Raw genomic sequence first — 21,178 nt, 5'->3', positions numbered from 1 at the left:
AGTAGATTGGCAGCCATAAAAGCCTTTAGAGTTTCGCATGTGACCAATTGGCCTCTGGCTGCACAACCCTGGCATTTAACATCAAATAAATGGTCACCACCAATTCCAGAACTGTGGAGTTGGAAGCAATTTTGGGTATTTGGAGTCAGCCACCAAAAATTTTCTGACTCCTAATAACTTTGAATACAAGCTTTAAATATAATCAAATCAGAATTAAGAGCTTCTATGAAGGAGGATAAGGCAGAAGCAATTATGTTTCTAAGAACAATACTTTAGTTAATTTTGGACTGTATTTAACAGCTATTCTACAAATATATGCCAGGTGAATAAATAAGTTGTTTTAGGTTTTCCAATTGTGTTTGGTTTATGTAGTTTAACTTCGTTTTTGGTTTAGAATTAAGGATGTAGTTTATATTTTTGAGCTTTCGCAGTGATATTTTCGCAGAAAAAATACATAAGTATATTAAAGGAACAGTAACACCAAAAAATAAAAGCATTTTAAGGAAATTAACATATACTATACTGTTAGCATGCACTGGTAAAAGCTGTGTGTTTTCTTCAGAAAGACTACTATAGTTTACAGTATATAAACAAGCTGCTGTTGTGTAGCCATGGGGGCAGCCATTCAAGCTGGAAAAAAGGAGAAAATGCACAGGTTACATGGCAGATAACGGATAAGCTCTGTCCAATACAATGATGTTTATCTGCCATGTAACCTGTGCCTTCTCTTCTTTTATCCAGCTTGAATGGCTTCCCCATGGCTACACAGCATGTTTATATAAACTATAGTAGTCTTTCTGAAGCAAACACTTTCTAGTTTTACCAGTGCAGGGCAACAGTACATTATAATTTAAGTACTTTCATGCAGTTTCAGTTTTTGGTGTTACTGTTCCTTTAAAAACAGAGGAGTCAGAGTCAAAGGATTTATGTACCGATTCCACAGCCCTGACCTACTCTTGCTGTAATTGACCTTCAAGCTCAGCTTCCAGAATAATCTAGAACCTCAAGTAAACATTCTCCCAAAATCTTGCCCCAACTTTCTTCAAACCGCTAATTCCTCCCCCCTCTAAGTTTGAATCCTTCAAGGAGCAGCTTCATCGTTTGGTAACTACTGACTGCTTTTTGGAACTACAGTAGAACCCCCATTTCATGGTTTTCAGGGGACCGGAAAACAATTGTGTTGAATCAGGGAAATGCATTATAAATTGGTGGGACCACAAAAAAAAACCCCTGTAACATGCAGACCTCTTTGTGTGACATTGTTACTTCAGTAAAATTCAGCTTATAATTACAGTAGATAGAGTTGGTAACAATTGTACAGGACAGGCGTTTTCTTCAGTCTCTGCAGCAAGCTATTCTTGCATCTCATCAACCATGTTGTTACTATTTTATTTAATAGAATAATTCATATAAATCTTTCATCTTCATGTTCTGTAGCTGCGCCACACAAATGTACAAGACAGTGAAGCAGGTGGTATCACTCAACAGATTGGGGCAACCAACGTTCCCCTTGACGCTATTCACGAACAGACTAAGATGGTTAAGAATGTAAGTAAATGTTCTTGAGTGAGGCTGTACAATTCCATTTGCCATTGTCTCTTGTTCTAATCAATGGTGTTGCATTTAGTTTGACAGGGAGAATATTAAGATTCCAGGAATGCTTATCATAGATACACCTGGCCACGAATCCTTCAGGTATTTCACTTTCCAGTCATCATATCATAATTAACATTTCAATTAACAAATATTACTTAGTTGTATATCTTCTGAAAATTCTAGAATGGAGAGAAGGCAGGGTGTTTGCAAAATGCTTATCATTGTGTGTCTGCATTCTGTTTAATATTACAATATTCATACTTAATGCACTTAAATGTAGTCCTAAAGTGCTAAGGAAAATGGGGGCAATGCTTTGGATTATTTTATTTTATTCTTCATTTTAGTGGAACTCTAGAACATCAGAAAAGACTTTCCAAGAGTCATTTCTCATTAATCCATTATTGACATGCAGACCGTTCTGCTGTTTTTATTCAGAATGGTGGAAATTAATAAGGGCAGTGGTTTTTGGTAGGAGGTGATTGTATTATTTTACAGCCTGCTTGTGGAAAATGTTAAATGTTTTCTAATCAAGTGTATTCGTTATTCTAAAATGAAACATAAACCATCAAAACAAACGAGTACAGTTTTTCTGAGTGCCCTTCTGAGCATTAATCCTAAATGAAATGTCACTGGAAGAACTGACCAATAGATGGAGCTGCTGTTGCAAATTCATTATATCAACTGTGTAAAAATGTGTTAATATCGTTGAGTACAGGTATGGGGGCCCCCTTATCCGGAAACCCAATATCCAGAAAGCTACAAATTACGGAATGGCCATCTCCCATAGACTCTATTCTTTTCAAATAAACATAATGTTTAAAAATGATTTCCTTTTGGGGTGTCACGTGAGGCGCGATCCAAGATGGCGGTGGTGTGAGATCGCTCCTCGTCCACGGAAGCCTTATCCCTCATTTTTGCCCCTTGCACTTGAGCTGACCGTTCCATTTTACGGTAATATACCTCTAAACCTCTACTGACCCATCGGATGGCTAATAGGAGACGGCAACGGGAGAAGAAAGGCTCCGTTCAATCGTCTAAAGGCACAGCGAATACCATTGCGTCATTCCTGCGGAAGCCTCCGCCTCCCTCTCCTAAGTCGATGGCGACGCAGCAGGAAGATTCCTGGCAGGGCCTTGATTCGCAATCCGATTCACTCCCGCCTCCTTCGGGTGGCGTCCAGACCTCGGACTTGATGGGGCAGTTTAAGGCCTTGCTGCAACAAGAACTGGCCAGAACAGCTGCCGATATCACTAAAGGGGTTGCAGGCCAGATGCATGAGTTGGGCCAGCGGATTGACGTAGTGGAAACTAAGATTGATGACGTGGTAACGGTGCTGGATGCCCATGAACAGGACATCGTCCTACTTCAAACGCAGCTTAAGGAAGCCATGGATAAGCTGGAGGACTCCGATAACAGGTCTCGTCGCAACAACTTGCGCATCCGGGGGATTCCGGAATCTGAGACGGACCTGCCAACGGTAACTCACGCTATTCTCTCTATGCTCCTACCTGACCTACCATCCGAAAGGTTTGAATGCGATCGAGTGCATCGCGCTCTTCGGCCTATATCCCAGGATGGCCCGCCTAGAGACATTGTCCTCAGGCTGCACTTTCATCAAACCCAAGTGAAGGCCCTCCAAGCAGCACGGGCTTCTCAGACCTTGGAGTATAACGGTGTTAAATTCCAGATATACGCTGATGTTGCACCTGTTACTTTACAGAGACGCAAAACCTTTGCCGGCGTTGTCCATGTCCTCCAGCACCATGGCATTAGATACCGGTGGCTCTTTCCATTTCGCCTGGCGTTTACATTTAACAATAAGCAACACTCCTTCTCAGATCTGGAGTCGGCCATGGAACTTCTTCAGCGCTTGAAGCTAACTACGTCACTCCCTCCATCTTCGCCATCATCCTCCCCGCAGACCATGAGGGCGGTTTCTCCGATTTGGCGCACGGTAGGCAAACCGGTTACCAGAAGAACGACAGCATTGGCCTTATCTCAGAAGTCCGATCCCTGATGCTTACCCTGTGGCATGGATGTCTACCGGTTTGTCCCCTTGTGGGGATGTTCTCCCCGTTTGGCCCTTACAAGTCCGTTGTCGGAGGTATGGCAGCTCTTTCTTGATATTTTCGTTTGGAGGGTAAGTCCCTTTGATTGAGACTTGAAATACAGTGACACTGACATTCTCGGTTTCCCGATGTAAGCCCTTTATACAGTATTGGACATCATACTTATTGTTTTTATTACCCTACTACATATGACGCAATATGTTCCACTTTATTTTTTTTTTGGAGTTTCCTTGAGGCTGAACTTTTTATTTTTTTTTCTGATCCATAATGTGTATCTTCGCTGCCTCTCAAGCTGCACCGTGTTCTGGTTCTACCCTTTACTACCTTCCCACCGAGATGTGTCACGCAATTTCCAGCCTTTCCCTCCTTTTAGTGGGGGGTACCAAGTGCCTTTACCTTCAGGAACAACGGGAAGGACCCGTGGAGTTTTTTGATACCCCCAGTTTGGCGCTAACCATGGTGGCTAGCGAGTCTACCACCTTTAGTGCTAGCGCCTGTTGTACATTGTTGTTATGGTTTTTTCTCCTTTTTCATTTTTTCTTTTATTATTCTTATTTTTTTGTTAGACCACTATTGTTTGAACAATCTTACGTATGGGACTATGCGGCATTTTTGCAGTTGGTGCTATTGTCATTTTGGTTTTTGTGCTCTGCTATTCTCCTTCCCATAGGTCCCGGCTCTCAAATGTTACTCCCTTTTCAGCTTAATCTGGTTTCTCCGTTTGATATTCATGGGGCTCACCATATTATCTCATAATGTACAGGGATTTAACTCCCCAGTGAAACGGAAAAAAGCATTTATGTACTATAATTCTCTTAGAGCTGATATCTTATGTCTGCAAGAAACACATTTCTCCAAGCAATCCTACCCCAAATATTTTCATAAACAATACCCTATAGTATATCTAGCGAATAGTGATAATAAGACCAGGGGTGTAGCTATCTGTATCCATGTGGGTTTGCCATTGCTTATTCGAGACACCTACTCTGACCCTGAAGGGAGATTTTTGGTTCTTACGTTCGAACTAGAGGGCAAGCTTTTCTCGATTATTTCTTATTATGCTCCCAATGTTTCCCAAGCCCAGTTTTTTGATAGCCTACTCACTTATGTTTCTCATGCTGAGACAGGGAAAATTATACTATGTGGTGATACAAACTTGATCTTGGACTCCTTCTGGGATAGGCAACAGCCCTTTCACCGCCCTCCCCAGACCGTAGTAAAACGTCACCCTGATGTTCAGAAGGTTAAACGGGGCATGTTGCATTTAGGGTTGGTGGATGTTTGGCGAGAGGACCATCCTATGACCAGACAATACACTCATTACTCCCATCCCCACAAGCTCCATTCTAGGATAGATCATATTTGGGTTTCCCAACAGGTTTTTGACCTCCCTCATGTGTCTAAGATCTTGGTGACACCTTGGTCAGACCATGACCCTATTGCTTTGACCATTTCTCAGATTTATAGTACGACAGGGGAATTTAGCTGGCGCCTTAATGAGTCACTTTTGAAAATCCCGGAGGTAGTACAACAAGTGGAACAGACGCTTCGAAATTACTTTCAGGATAACAAAAGCTCTGTTCCCTCATCTACTCTTTTATGGGAAGCCCATAAGGTAGTTTTGAGAGGCACTTTGATCCAGATAGGTTCCCAGAGGAAACGCTCCAGGGAACAGGAAATTGTCTCCCTCACGAAAGAACTTACCCAAGCTTCTCTTGACTTTAGCACCAAGCCTACACCTTCCCTGGAGTCCCACATAGAGTCCCTCAAAACTCAGTTAGATTTAGTCCTCACCTTGCGTGCAGAAAAGGCCCTACGCTGGTCTCAGCAGAAACTCTATACCCAAACCAACAAACCCACCCGGTTATTGGCACGTCACCTCAATAATAGACTTGATTTTACTCCAATCACCATGCTTACAGGGACTTCCGGCAGACTAATTAGATCTGTTCGAGCCATTGTGAAGGAATTCTCACGGTATTACCGTAAACTTTACTCCAACAGCCTTAAACCTCCTAAAACTGCTATACTCCAGTTCTTACAACAGTGTAACCTTTGCCGCCTCTCCCCTGAACAAAAAGATCGACTTGAAGCTAAGGTTACCATAGAGGAAGTGATTTCGGCTACTTCTTCCCTACATTTATCTAAATCACCAGGCCCTGATGGCTTTTCTGCCATTTATTATAAAAAGTTCATCCATATATTGGCCCCTCACATGACTAATATGTTTAACGGTTTGCTCTCAGGAGAACATTTTACTCCAGTATCGTTACTAGCTAACATTTCCCCTATACCTAAACACTCACCTGAGCCTACTGACTGCCGGAACTTTAGACCCATATCAGTGTTAAATATTGACGTTAAACTTTTGGCAAAAATTTTGGCTACTAGATTAGGCCCTATCATGCCCCACTTAATTCACAATGATCAGGTGGGATTTGTGCGGGGCCGTCAGGCCTCCGACGCAGTACGACGGCTCATATTGCTGACAGCTCGTGCTAAGTCAACTTTGCAACCAGCTATGATTCTCAAACTAGACTTTAGGAAAGCATTTGATTCCATCTCTTGGACCTTTCTCTGGTCCTCTTTGTCGGACAGAGGTTTTGGCCTCAATTTCCTTACATGGCTGGCGGCCCTGTACAAGTCCCCTACGGCCAGAGTTCGTATTGGTTGCAACGTGTCCGAATCCTTCCCAATCTTAAGAGGCACCAGACAGGGTTGCCCCTTATCCCCTTTATTATTTAATATAGCCATTGAATCCCTAGCGGAGACGATCAGGACTAATCCAGATGTTCGAGGCCTCAAGATCAATGATAGACAACACAAAATTAGCCTTTTTGCTGATGATGTGACCCTCTTTTTGACTCAGCCCATGACGTCCCTGCCTAATCTATACAACATTTTGACCAAATTTGGTAACCTTTCAGGGTTAACTATTAATCCGGGAAAAACTGAGGCTCTCAATATAGGACTTCCTCATGATGTAACCAAATTGCTTACCCTTAATTTCTCCTTTCAATGGCAGAAGACCTCAGTCTCCTTTTTAGGCGTCCATTTGACAAATTCCTATGATACCTTATACAAAGTTAATTATTCCCATATTTATCGCAAACTGGGCAAGTGCCTGGAAGATTGGGGCAAATATCATATTTCATGGATAGGTCGCATTTGGGCTATTAAGATGACACTATTCCCTAAATTATTGTATTTCTTTAGAGTGCTCCCCTTATCGCTCAACCTTCAGGATTTCAAGAATTTTGAATCTAAGATTCTCAAGTTTGTGTGGAACAATAAATTTCCCAGGGTGAATAGAAATATCCTTTATAGATCGTTATCTACTGGCGGCTTAGGTCTGCCTAATCTTAGATACTATCACTGGTCAGCACAATTGTGTCAACTCCCGAATTTGCATAGCACCTCTGACCCTCCTCAGTGGGTTGCTATCGAGAATGCCTTTGTTACCCCCTGTACTGCCTCCTCATTGCTTTGGCTGCCCAGGAAATCCCGTCCTAAAACTATGAGCCCTTGCTTGGCTTGTTCCTTACACGTATGGGATATAGTATCTCGTAAGCACCCATTTATTACACCTCATACTCCTGCAGCACCAATATTTGGGAACCCTGCTTTCTTAGCTGGTTTGCAAAAACACCTTTTTCATTGGTGGATATTAAATGGGCTAGTGTTTGTTAAATCCCTAATACACTCCAGAGGTCCCTACACTATCCAATATCTTTTAGATCACTATCAACTTCCAGATTCGGAGAGATTCAGAGCTTATCAGGTTTTACATTTTGTACAGAAATGTTGGAATTCTGCCAAAACTCATGATTTATCTAGCTCGTTTTATGAACGTTGGTGTACAAAGGGTACAGCCCCTAAAGGAGCCATTTCAATTCTATACTTGCAATTCAATACGCCAGCCAGCTTGCTCGATCTACCTTATATCACTAAATGGGAAAAGGATATCGGAAAGTCATTGCCTGAACAGGACTGGTTCCGACTTTGGGACAATACGCGCAAAAGTTCTATCAACACAGTTATGCTGGAGGCTGGTTATAAGGTATTATTTCGCTGGTATTTGACCCCAGTACGATTAGCTAAATTTTATCCCGATTGCAACGATACATGTTACAGGGGTTGTTCTGCATCAGGGTCCCTGTTCCATATCTGGTGGACATGTCCCATAGCTGTGAGATTCTGGATACGGATTTATACCCTTAGTTTTTCTGTGTTACATCTTAACTTAAAACGGGACCCATATGTTGCCTTATTGGGAGCTGTCCCTCGTGATGTCCCCAGGAAACAGGTCCGCTTACTTAATCATATTTTCTTGGCCGCCAGACAGGTTATTGCTAAGGCGTGGAAATCTTCGTCCCTGCAGTACAATAATGTTAGAGTGAAATTGGATTGGATTCTCATTAATGAAAAGTTGACTAGTATCCACCTAGATAAATATCAGGCCTTTGTTGACGTCTGGCAACCTTGGATAGATTACAGATTCCACGGAACCCTACCGGTTTCTACTCTTTCCTTATAAGGTCTGGGCAGGCAACCCCTTTAACATGGGACCCATCATAGTATTTTGTACCATATTCTGACTGAATTGACATGGCTCCTTTGTATGGCAATTGCTTGGAACTGCTGTGCTGATGTTTGATTCTGCTTATACTCCCCATATATATGCTGTAACTTACATTTGATACACTTGATTGTTTGATTTGTGTGATTACCTGGTGGTCTACCCTTTTATTTTCCTTTCTCCCCTCCCCCCCTTTTTTTTTATTTATTTATTTATTTTTTTCTTTTCTTTCTTATTTTTTTTTGTTGACAAGTGTCTTTGATTTCTCTGTACCACGTTCATAAATATATGTAATGCATGTTTGCTCTGTTTTAACGCTCACTGATGGACAGTCATTTGACTTATGTTGATCTTTTGTTTTTATTTACACCATCGTCTCGTTGTATTATGATTCCAGTATTTGATTGTATTTCCACAGAGGTGATGTAAATTCTTTTACATTGTATGTTACGCAAATTTCTTTTTATTTCTGTCAATAAACATATTGAAACAGAAAAATGATATCCTTTTTTCTCTGTAATAATAAAACAGAACCTTGTACTTGATCCCAACTAAAATATAATTAAACCTTTTTGGAAGCAAAACCAGCCTATTGGATTTATTTAATGTTTACATGATGTTCTAGTAGAATTAAGGTATGAAGATCCAAATTACAGAAAGATCTGTAATCTCGAAAACCTCAGGTCCCCAGCATTCTGGATAACGGGTAGTAGACAAATAAAATGCCACAGTACTTAGAATAATAACCCTGAGCAATTTGACATTATTCCAGCAACTTATATATTCTTTGTTGCAACAATAACAACAATATTCAGCTTCCACTTAAATGTGTAAATGCAAATGTATAAAGAAGCTGGTACTCTGGGCTCTTATCAGTTTGTTTACAAAGTAAATAAGTACATGGAGAGAACATGTAAATCAGCTGTGGGCGAAATTCCTAACTAATTTGTTGCTGGTTTAATTTTTCTACATGTAGTAATTTGAGGAATCGTGGAAGTTCCCTTTGTGATATTGCCATTCTTGTTGTGGATATTATGCACGGACTGGAGCCGCAGACAATAGAATCACTTAACCTGCTGAAAAATAAGAAGTGTCCCTTTATTGTGGCTCTAAACAAAGTAAGTGTCACTATGCTTTCTGTATTAAATATTGCTGGATGTGTGCAATTCTGCAAGCAGAAATATAATGCAGTACATATGCTTACAGTTTAGCGTTACCTTGTTGTATTAATTTGTAAACTGAGAGCTGTGTAAACCATGCTCACGGCACATATGGTTCCCTCAGCGGATAAGGTTCTGAGGTTTTTGGAGACCACTATTTCTTAATACAGAATGATCAAAGAATAATGGTTTGTGGGTTTTTTTTCCTGATATGGATGGACATTAAATCACAACTTACACAGCTAATTGATTCCATTATATTCTGCTTGGTCTATTCCATACGCCTTTCATCACATTTTTTAGACACTACATTTGCCTGGACTAAATGCACATCCAGTAACCCATAGACTAGAGTATTGTGTTTGGAACTGAGACAACGCACTGACAGACATAAAAAAAAAACAAAAAAACACATAAACACAATATATAGGTTTTACACACAAAAATTGCCTCTGTGTAAGAGCCCATAGCACCTCATAATTCTGCTTTAAGTTTTATACAATGAGTGGGTGACTGATAACGGCCTTTGTCTATTAAAGCCCAAGTGGCAATTTTGTAGTACGTTTCAGAAGTACCTGGTAGCTACATTTATTTTTAGTCTAATTAATATTGTTTCCTTCCCCTCTTCATTAGATTGATAGGTTGTATGATTGGAAAAAGAGCCCAGAGACTGATGTTGCTGCAACATTAAAGAAACAGAAGAAAAATACTAAAGATGAATTTGAGGAGCGGACCAAGTCCATCATTGTTGAGTTTGCACAACAGGTAATCACATTTATAGGCTTATGTTAACTTGGAAAAGTTATTGCTGATGAGCTTTTTTTCTTATGGAGGCTTTGCTTTTTGCATACACAATGTTTAAATCATTTTATGTCTGTGCTTGCAACTACAATTTTGTTTTGGTATTTTAGGGTTTGAATGCTGCTTTATTCTTTGAAAACAAAGACCCTCGCACTTTTGTCTCTTTGGTTCCTACATCTGCTCATACTGGAGATGGAATGGGAAATCTTATATCGCTTCTTGTTGACTTGACACAGACCATGCTAAATAAAAGACTGGCTCACTCTGAAGAGTTAAGAGCCCAAGTAATGGAGGTAAGGAGAATTTCTGACGTGGCATAATGGTGTTGTCAGCTGGGGTCATAAGGATCTTTAATGTTATCACTCTACCATCACTCCAACAACTGCACATTTTTGCATCCAGATAAATGTCCACTTCACTACAGGAAACTCCAACTGGAGAAACAGAATTAGAGTTGGTTTGAGATTACGGCTTAGAGTGGGCAATTGCAGATCTTGAACTGATTTGCCTGGTGTTTCAATCACAGGCCAGTTTATGCATACAATGAAAACTAGGAATGCCAGGCCACATTTCTTATTAGACTGACAAATGATCTGTGAGTGGAGAGGGAAGTGATGACTTAATACTTTGCTCATGTTTTCTTTTTTTCTAATTTGTCTTTTTTTTAATGTTCTCATTGGTTTATTGGTCTACAATATAATTTTACAGTCACTTTTTTTATTTGTAGGTTAAAGCCCTGCCAGGAATGGGGACAACTATTGACGTAATTTTGATCAATGGACGTTTAAAGGAAAGTGACATTGTTATTGTTCCTGGTGTTGAAGGGCCAATTGTCACCCAGATCAGAGGACTTTTGCTTCCTCCCCCTATGAAAGAATTAAGAGTTAAGGTAAAATACCAAGAAATGGCAATTCAAGAATCGGTGTATTTTACAGTGTACATATGTACAGTATATTATACAGACACGGAAGGAAGAAGTGTATTTTATACAGAGACGTATTGTACATGACACTGTACTAGAAAACAAAATAATGGGAGGCAGCATAAGAGATATGGATCTATTAAAAGAGCGTATACTAGCCTGGTTTTTGCTTTAGTCCATTAAACATTTATATTGTTTTCTTGAAATGGGTCTAAATGCTGTGTGGCTCATCTGCGCAGATTTACCCAACCAACAGTACATGTGGGCGATCCCTGCCCTGTAGAGCTAACATTCTTAGTGGGTGGCAAATTAGCTGTCACAAATAGGGAGTGTCCTTACTGCTTCAAAAAGGCAGTCTTTGAGTTTATTTTTTGGGACTGTTGTGACTTAGCAGTGGAGGAATGGTCAGAAGAGCGGGAATGTATGAAGTCACAAAGGAAAGGAAGTAGTGAGGTGCAAAGGAATGACCAACTTTAAAATTCATGAAAACTAGTTTATAAATAATTTTTTCTCTTAAAGGGGTGGTTCGTCTTTAAGTTACCTTTTAGTATGTTGTAGAATGATCAATTCTAAGCTGCTTTTCAATTGGTCTACATTATTTTATTTTTATATAGTTTTTGAATTATTTTCCATCTTCTAACTCTTTCCGGTTTTTAAATGGGGGTCACTGACCCCATCTAAAAAACAAATGCTTTGTAAGGCTACAAATTTGCCTATGACTAAGTGCTAGGTAAGCATGAAACGCGTTAGGCATTATAAGGGGATTTTTGAATAATGTTTTTTATTATATTCATGTAATAAACTACATTTTTTACTTACAAGCATGCTCTGGATAATTATTGAAGTATATATAGTTGTACCACTGTTTGGTCACTAGAGGACTCAAGCATGCTATCATAATGTTTACCATACTCTACTCCCAAGCTGATTAATATAGTTTCTACAAATTTGTTGTTGTTGGTACTGATTTGAAATATTTTATTTGGTTTTCACAATAAACCATAAAAATCAAAATGATAACAAATAGTATGCAGAATAAGAAGATTCGTTGTTGGTACTTATTAGTCCTCCTTGTACTCTGGCCCTCTCCTAATCATATTGCAGTCTCTTATTAAAGTCAATGTATGGTTGCTAGGGTAATTTGGATCCTAGAAGCCAGTCTACTGAAATATCAAACTGGAGAGCTGCTGAATAAAACGCTAAATAACTCAAAAACCACAAATAATGCAAACCTATTGCAAATTGTCTCAGAACCTCACTCTCTACATCATATTAAAAGTTAACTCAAAGGTGAACAACCCTCTCTTTGATCAGAGCTGCAGAATGTAAGACAGACTATAGTATGGAGAGGTGGGCATTAGAGAGCCAAATTGCAGTACTGTTATTCATACAGAATCAATACAAAAGAAATGGAGCTGATTCTGTGAGAAAACCGTTTTTTCTTTCTCTGCCTCATTCAAAAAATGTGCTTAAATTACAGAATCAATATGAGAAACACAAAGAAGTGCTAGCTGCCCAAGGAGTTAAGATTCTTGGAAAAGACTTGGAGAAGACATTGGCTGGGTTGCCACTGTTAGTGGCCCACAGTGAGGATGAGATCCCAGTTCTTAGGGTAAGTGACTTGCTTAGTGAAACTGCAAAGACTTTCATATTTCATATCAGTCTTAGTCTACTAAAATGCAATTCTTTTTCTTTCAGGATGAGCTTATCCATGAATTAAAGCAGACCCTGAATGCAATCAAATTAGAAGAAAAAGGTGTTTATGTGCAGGCATCTACCCTGGGTTCTCTTGAAGCGCTGCTTGAGTTCCTGAAAACATCAGAAGTACCAGTAAGTCTATTCTGCATGAGTGAATTAGTTCCAGTTTCTGAAATGACAATGGGTATAATTCTGTGGAGAAGAGCATTTGACAGTCCAGTCATTTTGTCTTTTTGTTTACTAAATATCAATATAAAATGTTTTCTGCAAGACCCGGTAAATGGTATTTGCCATATTTACCATATTTACTTTTAATAAACGAAATGAATGCAGAGCAAGTGTATCTCGGGCTGGTGCTATCAGGCATTCCACATTCAAATCAGCAGGAGTTGACAATTTGGGGCCCCTTTCAGCTAAATTTCATGGTCAAAGCCAACCCTTTCTGCCCTTTAGGCATTTACTAGTATATTTAAAATATGCTGCACTTGAAAAACTAAAAAGCTTTAATTTTATGCGTTGCAGTTTGGGTGCTTAAACTATTGTAATTCCTTCTTCAACAGTATGCTGGAATTAACATTGGACCTGTTCACAAAAGGGACGTCATGAAAGCTTCAGTGATGTTGGAACATGATCCACAGTGAGTAGCACTTTAAATGAGACATATAATATTAATCTTCAGTTATATTATTCATCCTTCCTCAAAAAAATTTTTTTTAAAAGTATTTTACCTCCAAAGAATGTAATGTCGGACCTGCAGAGAGATTTTTTTTAGTTCAGAGTCTAGACTGAAATGAGGGGTGGGTGTGTCTGTTGATTGTTGGAAGTGATCACAATATTGACTGACAGGCTGAGCACTGTATTAGCAGGAGAAGCCATCCCACCCTCCTGCCTGTGCCTCTCTCTCTTCCCAGCATGCTGCTGCCAGAGCAATAAGATGTACCATAGTGTGTGACAATGTATTATAAACTGTAGATTGTTGTGTCCATTTGGTATATTTTCATCCTTAGCCAGTTATCGTGGCTGCATGTACTTTGAGTGTGCAATAAACCAGAATACCAGGTAGACAAGACATTACCCTGGCTGGAAAATAGCGAAAAAAACATATGCAACTTGCTGGGCAAATTTAAATGGAACCTATTGACATATTTTCCACTAACGTACATTGCCCATGTGAATAATAAGAAACTTGAGCAATCAGACAATTGCACATATGTAAAGCTCACTGCTGCGGATTGAGCACCCGAGAAGGAGTAAAAGGAACAGCTTATGGGAAGGCGAGCTCGGAGCGGTCCCTTTGGTTTGAATATGTTGCAATCAACATATTTTATTTGTTTTCTTATGAAACTCGGGCACTATTCAGACTTTTAAAGACTGTTTTGACCCAAAAAATAGATTAAAAAAAAAACCAGATTCTACTATTTCTGATTAGTGAACATGTTTTAGGGCAGGGCTCCACCAACGATTCGGCCGCGATCGTGTCTAATTGTTGATGCGACACGACTTACGGATGCAGACACTGCACGCTGCGTCAGCATCCGACAGTCGTGTCGCAACAACAATGCGACACGATCCGATACCAGCATTACTTACCTTATTTCCGTCGCATCAGACGAGACGCCTGCATTTTTGTGCAGCGTGTCAGATCGAGGCTAAATAGTCTGTGGAGCCCTGCCCTTAGTGGAAAGTAAAAATGTATGTTCCCTTTAAGGAAATATTGTCGGTCTTTGTCCTGCGAGAGCAAATGGGCATAAATTATCACTTGAATTTCTTTTCAGATATGCTGTGATTTTGGCATTTGATGTAAGGATTGAACGAGAAGCCCAAGAAATGGCGGACAGTTTAGGGGTTCGCGTATTTAGTGCTGAAATCATCTATCACTTATTCGATGCCTTTACCAAGTACCGGCAAGACTACAAGAAGCAGAAACAGGAAGAGTTCAAGTAAGTAACCAACCAGGGGTGGGAACATAACTAAACTTGGTTCAGACAGGGGAAAAGCCCCAGTTTAATTTCAGTCAGTCTTGTTAGAACATGATGTGGCTTCCATAGTTGCTGCTCTCTGTACAGAACTCCATGGCGAAACTTATAGAAGACTAAGCTGGTGTACAAGAGATGTGAAAAGCAGGGCCCCAATCCTATAACTGTCCTTGATCAGGCAGTGATCAGTCAGCAGCAGTGAATGAAGAAGTAAATCAACTAGAATACAAAATATTTATATGTTTATGTGGGTAAGCATAGGGAAGAGGATGAATGTACTGTATATGCCTTGGATGTTCCCTTTATTATTTGTTAGCTGAAAGGGCTGCTATTTAAAAACAGTTTATCTAATTTTTTTGGCGTATACATCATCATCATTTACACTGATTTGTCCTTAATTCTGTTCTTTGTTGAGTCTTACTCTGCCTTCTAGGGATTTTGCCACACCCCTTTATATTATCTCTATGTATTTGATATGCATAATTGAGTGTACCGATAATCCTCTTATGTAATAAAAGGCAACAAGTGGCAACCAATATGATTATTGCTTTTAAGCAGGTGACCCGTAAATTCTACCTGCTGATTGGTTGCTATGGGTTACTGCTCCAGGACAGACATAGTGCCTTTTATTACATAACCCTTGATGACACCAGTGACTGCTGGGTGTTTATACATTTCTGGAAGCGTTAGCATTCCAACATGACATCACTTCAAGACATAAGAACACTTGGCTCTTGTACTTGTTACTCTGTCCTTATCTAGTAGCTTTTTCACATTTTTCACTGCATTTGTCTTCCGATCAATATATGCTGAGGCTTTCAGACAGCCTTGTTCATTCTTCATTGACCCCAAATGATTTTGCACATAGTCTCGCCTTGTTTTGGTTGCCTCTTTTAGCTTGTAATTGATGGTCATGCTTGTGCATATAGTGTGTGTGTCCACCATCTTTGATTGCTTAGCTTGAGGTGGAGGGATCCACTAGACTAGAAGGGACGTGTAAAATCTGGTGGCATCTGTGGAATATTAGTAACTATTGTATCAATTCTAACAGCTGCCTTTAATGAAACTCAAGGATTCTGCTCAGCAGGGACAAATATAAGAAATTTATCAAATAAATGTATCAATTAAAACAGTTTACAACTTCGGTGACCCCCCCCTCCCCTAGAGCTTCAGAAAGACATAAGAAGGTTAAAATGAAACCAACTTTATTAAAAAGAAATAAAGAATTTTTTTTTCTAACTATCTGAAAATGACTGAACTGAAAAGTGTTAGAAAGTGAACAACCCCTTTAAAGAAGGCTCATTATAAAATGACTTGACTTTGCTTTGATTGATGCTTAGTTGCATCTTTACTTGCAACACACGGCACATATATCAAAACCCCCCTGGAATGTAAAGAGTTAAAGGCCCTTTGTATCCCTCAATGGTGTGTTGTTTGTGCTCCAATATCTGTAAACTCTTTTTCTCATTATAGGCACATAGCAGTATTTCCCTGTAAAATACGAATTCTCCCTCAGTTTATCTTTAATTCTCGAGATCCAATTGTCATGGGAGTGGTGGTGGAAGCAGGACAAGTGAAACAGGGAACCCCAATTTGTGTACCTAGTAAAGGTGTAAGTAAACCCTCAACATCTTCACTCTCTGGATACATTCTGGATCATGCAATGCTATGTAATAAAGGGATCCTGTCATCAGAAAACATGTTTTTTTCAAAACACATCAGTTAATAGTGCTGCTCCAGCAGAATTCTGCACTGAAATCCATTTCTCAAAAGAGCAAACAGATTTTTTTATATTCAATTTTGAAATCTGACATGGGGCTAGACATTTTGTCAATTTCCCAGCTGTCCCTGGTCATGTGACTTGTGCCTGCACTTTAGGAGAGAAATGCTTTCTGGCAGGCTGCTGTTTTTCCTTCTCAATGTAACGGAATGTGTCTCAGTGGGACATGGGTTTTTACTATTGAGTTTTTGGGTTTTTACTATACCAGGCAGCTGTTATCTTGTGTTAGGGAGCTGTTATCTGGTTACCTTCCCATTGTTCTTTTGTTTGGCTGCTGGGGGGGAAAAGGGGAAGGGCTGATATCACTCCAACTTGCAGTACAGCAGTAAAGAGTGATTGAATTTTATATGAGCACAAGTCACATGACTTGGGGCAGCTGGGAAATTGACAATATGTCTAGCCCCATGTCAGATTTCAAAATTGAATATAAAAAAATCTGTCTGCTCTTTTGAGAAATGGATTTCAGTGCAGAATTCTGCTGGAGCAGCACTATTAACTGATTCATTTGAAAAATATATTTTTTTCCCATGACAGTATCCCTTAAGGAGGATTAATTTTCTTATGGGGTTCTGTAATAAAAGGCACTTGTTTTGCCCAGGTGCTGTAACTTACAGGAACCAATCAGCAGGTCACATATACAAAGATCTTATTGGTTGCTATTGGTTACTGCTTCTAGGCAAAATGATTGCATTTCTTTACAGATGGGGGTTAGTCTCCTACTTCGAGACTTCAGGGTTAAGTTGCTTGGAAAACACTCCTATTGGGAACCTTTGGGTATTTTGAAGTGGGATGAGAAAGCTTTTGGATATTTACTTTACACAAAGTTATGGTAAATGGTAAAGACCAAGGCGGGTGTTGTTTTATCTTCTTATAGACAGAACACATGAAAGCTTTGTTGCCTGCAAAGGGGGGCCGGGGGGAGCTGCTGAATATACAATCACTCATTGTAAACAGTACAGATTATATGTACTCCTGTAATCACTTGAAAACTGTTATACACTTATGTGCCATTCATGTGTTTTATCTGCAGAGATTCCTGATGTTTGCAATGTAAAAGGTATTCTTGCCAATTTACCTACAAAAAGAACGATCTCCCAAAGCCACCCTGTGTGCCACTGTCCTAGTACTTACGGGCGCCATGTTTTTATGACATGAATATGTCTATTCCTTTTAATGCATGTTGTTTTTTATTTGCAGTTTGTAGAAATTGGTATAGTGACCAGTATTGAAATCAACCACAAGTCAGTGGATGTGGCAAAGAAAGGCCAGGAAGTGTGTATTAAAATCGACCCCATTCCTGGAGAGTCTCCTAAAATGTTTGGAAGACACTTTGAAGCTACAGATTTCCTTGTTAGCAAGGTGAGGTTTTATATGTGCCGTGAATAGGAAAATGCTCATATGTGACTTTTGAGCTTTGCTCGCTAGTTTTAACTGGATAATAAATAAAAGGTTTATCTTAAAGGTTTTCCTTGGGTGCCACAAAAAACTTCAGGTATGCTATTGGCAAACATCATTTATAGATAAGGGGTGGGCAATTCGGAGAAGATTTATAGGACAAGAAAAAGCCCTGTAGAAATAGACTGTTTTCTTGTTCTGTGTTTCTAGTCTTGAAAGGAACAGTCACATACCAAAGGCAAAAGCCTTAAAGTGAAACTGACACTAAAAAAACTACTTGAATGAATAATATGAATGTACATTAAAAGTTACCTATAGGTCATGTTGATCATTTTTTGCTGGGAGGGTAATTTTCTAAACCTGACTGTTTTGCCAACCTGACTGTCCCATCTCAGTCTGTCAGTTAAAGTTTCTAATGCTAACGGACTCCTGCTGCACAAATATGGCAGCCCCCTCATACAGGAACATGGGGCATCAGACAGGTAATGTAAAAGCATTTGTAAATACATTATGGCAAAGTTATTAGTAGATTCAAAGGCAAAATTATGATGTAAAAAAAGAAATTTCTGGTGTCAGTATCTCTTTAATATAAAATGTTTTCTGATTGACAGGTCTGTAGAATCTGTATGGCACCTTCAGTGCGACCAATAGTTTGTCATTTACTTTACTGGGAGAGACGTAAGTCCATAGGACCCAAGGTCCCTGCTTTGTAGAATGACATCCCCAAAGGAACATTGTCCTTTGTAGGACATTTGTGAGCGAGAGAACGCTGTGCATGTACAAAATATAACGTTTGTTCTCGTATTTCAGATTAATCGGCAATCAATTGATGCTTTGAAAAACTGGTTTAGAGACGAGATGCAGAAATCAGACTGGCAACTCATAGTAGAACTGAAGAAAGTGTTTGAAATTATCTAATGACGGTGACAGTCCCAGGCTGGAACTCACCTTGTACAAATGGACAAGTTTTACTTTTGTAAAAGAAAGAAGCGACGCATTACAGTGGAACGGAGGAGCCGAAAAGGATAATCCTGTGGCTGGTGAAGAAAATATTAGTTACAATTGTTTTCCATGAGAAACCAAGACTTTTCCACTGGTTCGACAGTGCTCCGTTTTACACATCCCACCGTTCCAATGTGCCTGTTCTCTTGTTCACATCGCTCTTGTACCGGCTTCTGTTTTAATCGGCCCAATGTTTTATTACACAAATTCTCTCCGTTTTATATTTGTAAGATCAGTGTTGCAGGTTTTGATCCCCTGCAGATTATGAATCTCTGTTGTAAAAACAAAAAGTAATTGGAAAATGAAATGTTATTTATGCGGCTTCTCTGCCCTTCCTTGTAAGTTTTCAAATGTATCTTTACTTCGTGCCTATCTACATTTTTTTTTTTAAAGATGGAGAATGAAATAGTCATGATCTCAATGTATCTGCTTTCTGTGAAATAATGATGTATTTTGGGCAGCATTTTAATGCTTGTACAGTTCATGACAGTTCTAATGTAATCAAACAGAGCCAGAAATAAACTCAATGGGCAATGTTATTTAAATGATTTTTTGTTCCCTGTGTACAACTGGATTTGCCAAAAAATTGCCAATGGCCATTAAAGTCTATGGATGTCCAAACAATTTACGCACAACACCATATAAGTCTATGGGCGTCATTTCTGAGGAGAAACAGTGAAAAAATTCGCCCATCCCTAGTCGAAAACAGCGGCAGTCAAAAACAGCCCTATCCAGTTCCCACAGAAGTGTAGCAGGAATCATGGTCACTGGCTGACCAACACTGATTGTGTTTCTGAACAATGATGTACTTGACCCTTCAGCGTCTGCCTTTGGCAGCACATTTCCTATATAATAATAAAAAATCTGCCCACTTTTTGACCACCCCCTTTGCTCACACCATATTTACTGTCGGGACCACACTGTTCCTTTTAAATGGAAAAAAAAAAAAAATGTCATTTGATAAAGCATTTTATAGTTTATTTACTGCTGCAGATTTCAACGACCAATAGCAGTAGGGAAGTACATCCTCCAATAATTGGGCCTCTTGGTAAAGATTTTAGTGAACATGTATTGGTTAGTTGATTAGAATTATGTTTTTTCTTTGTTCAGAAAAAAAGTCTTACCTCAACCCACCCACCAGAGACTCCTGGATCCGCCTGGTCATCTCTGCTATCCCCCCTCGTCAAACTTACCCATGAGGCCAGAGGCACCCAGAAGAAAATCTGAGAAAGTACGGAGTCCTTGGTGGAAGTCGGGACTGGGAGTCTCGGTGCCTATTAACATGGCTAATAATCGTAACACTAATGCCACTGAATTATGTAAGGTAATTACTAGACCTCTATCACTAATAATGCTTCTTCTTCAATCTGCTCTGTGTTCATAGGCGTAAGAGGAGTGCGCTGAGCCCCCCGCCCAGCGCGGTGATACAGGTACATTTTCTCGTCCGCAACAACCCTTTGTAGGGATTCTGTCATGAGTTTTATGATATACGGTAGTTTTTATCACTAGATTACATAGTGTGCATTGTAAGTTATTCATTCTAGCATTTAAAATGTATTCTTGAACCAATAAATGTATTATTTTAGATGTAATATTGGTGGTTAGGCAGCCATCTTGGGTCATTGTGTCTGGTCATGTGCTTTCAGTCAGCACTTCATTATACAACTGCTTTCAGATGAGCAATTGTTTTTCCTACTCAATGTAACTGAAGGAGTTAGGGTGGGGGGTTGGGTGTTTCACTATTGTTATTCACATATCTACCACTAGGCAGGGGAGCATTTTTAGCAGTGCAGGTGCCAGGGATCTGTTATCTGGTTACCTTCCCATTGTTCTGCTGGGGGAAGGGGCGGGTGATATCACTCCAACTTGCAGCAAAGAGTGACTGAAGTTTATCAGAGCACAAGTCACATGAATGAGGGCAATTGGGAAACCAACAATATTCCTAGCCCCATGTCAGATTTAAATATAAAAAAAAAAATGTTTGCTCTTTTGAAAAATGGATTTCAATTCAGGATTCTGCTGGAGGAGTGACTAGGGGTGGTTTACCTTTAATTTACAGTTTAGTATCACAGAATGGCTAATTCTAAGCAACTTTTCAATTGCCCTTAATTTTTTCAATAATTTTTGAATTATTTGCCCCTTTTCTAAATTTCCAGCTTTCAAATGGGGGTCACTGACCCCATCTGTAAAACAGATATTC

General features: G+C 39.6%; 1 protein-coding gene across 3 annotated transcripts in view; it reads left to right on the top strand.

Annotated features, from left to right (window-relative positions):
* eif5b.L (eukaryotic translation initiation factor 5B L homeolog) overlaps positions 1-19,517 on the top strand; it is a 50,715-nt gene extending 31,198 nt beyond the window's left edge. For 2 of the 3 annotated variants that reach the window (XM_041582375.1, XM_018247098.2), the window contains exons 12-24: positions 1,438-1,548; positions 1,628-1,695; positions 9,221-9,362; positions 10,038-10,169; positions 10,316-10,498; positions 10,933-11,094; positions 12,608-12,739; positions 12,826-12,957; positions 13,386-13,462; positions 14,601-14,765; positions 16,275-16,413; positions 17,779-17,940; positions 18,787-19,517. In XM_041582375.1, the coding sequence (XP_041438309.1) occupies positions 1,438-1,548; positions 1,628-1,695; positions 9,221-9,362; positions 10,038-10,169; positions 10,316-10,498; positions 10,933-11,094; positions 12,608-12,739; positions 12,826-12,957; positions 13,386-13,462; positions 14,601-14,765; positions 16,275-16,413; positions 17,779-17,940; positions 18,787-18,894 (1,713 nt within the window). In that variant the 3' untranslated portion in view covers positions 18,895-19,517. Of the gene's footprint in view, positions 1-1,437; positions 1,549-1,627; positions 1,696-9,220; positions 9,363-10,037; positions 10,170-10,315; positions 10,499-10,932; positions 11,095-12,607; positions 12,740-12,825; positions 12,958-13,385; positions 13,463-14,600; positions 14,766-16,274; positions 16,414-17,611; positions 17,639-17,778; positions 17,941-18,786 lie in introns of those variants that run through there. The other variant, XM_018247099.2, reaches the window with a different exon arrangement.
* Positions 19,518-21,178: the final 1,661 nt, after the last annotated feature.

Source organism: Xenopus laevis, chromosome 2L (assembly GCF_017654675.1).
Source record: "Xenopus laevis strain J_2021 chromosome 2L, Xenopus_laevis_v10.1, whole genome shotgun sequence".
Taxonomy (NCBI): domain Eukaryota; kingdom Metazoa; phylum Chordata; class Amphibia; order Anura; family Pipidae; genus Xenopus; species Xenopus laevis.
The sequence above is the reverse complement of the archived record's forward strand: the minus strand, read 5'-3'. Positions and strand labels throughout refer to the sequence as shown.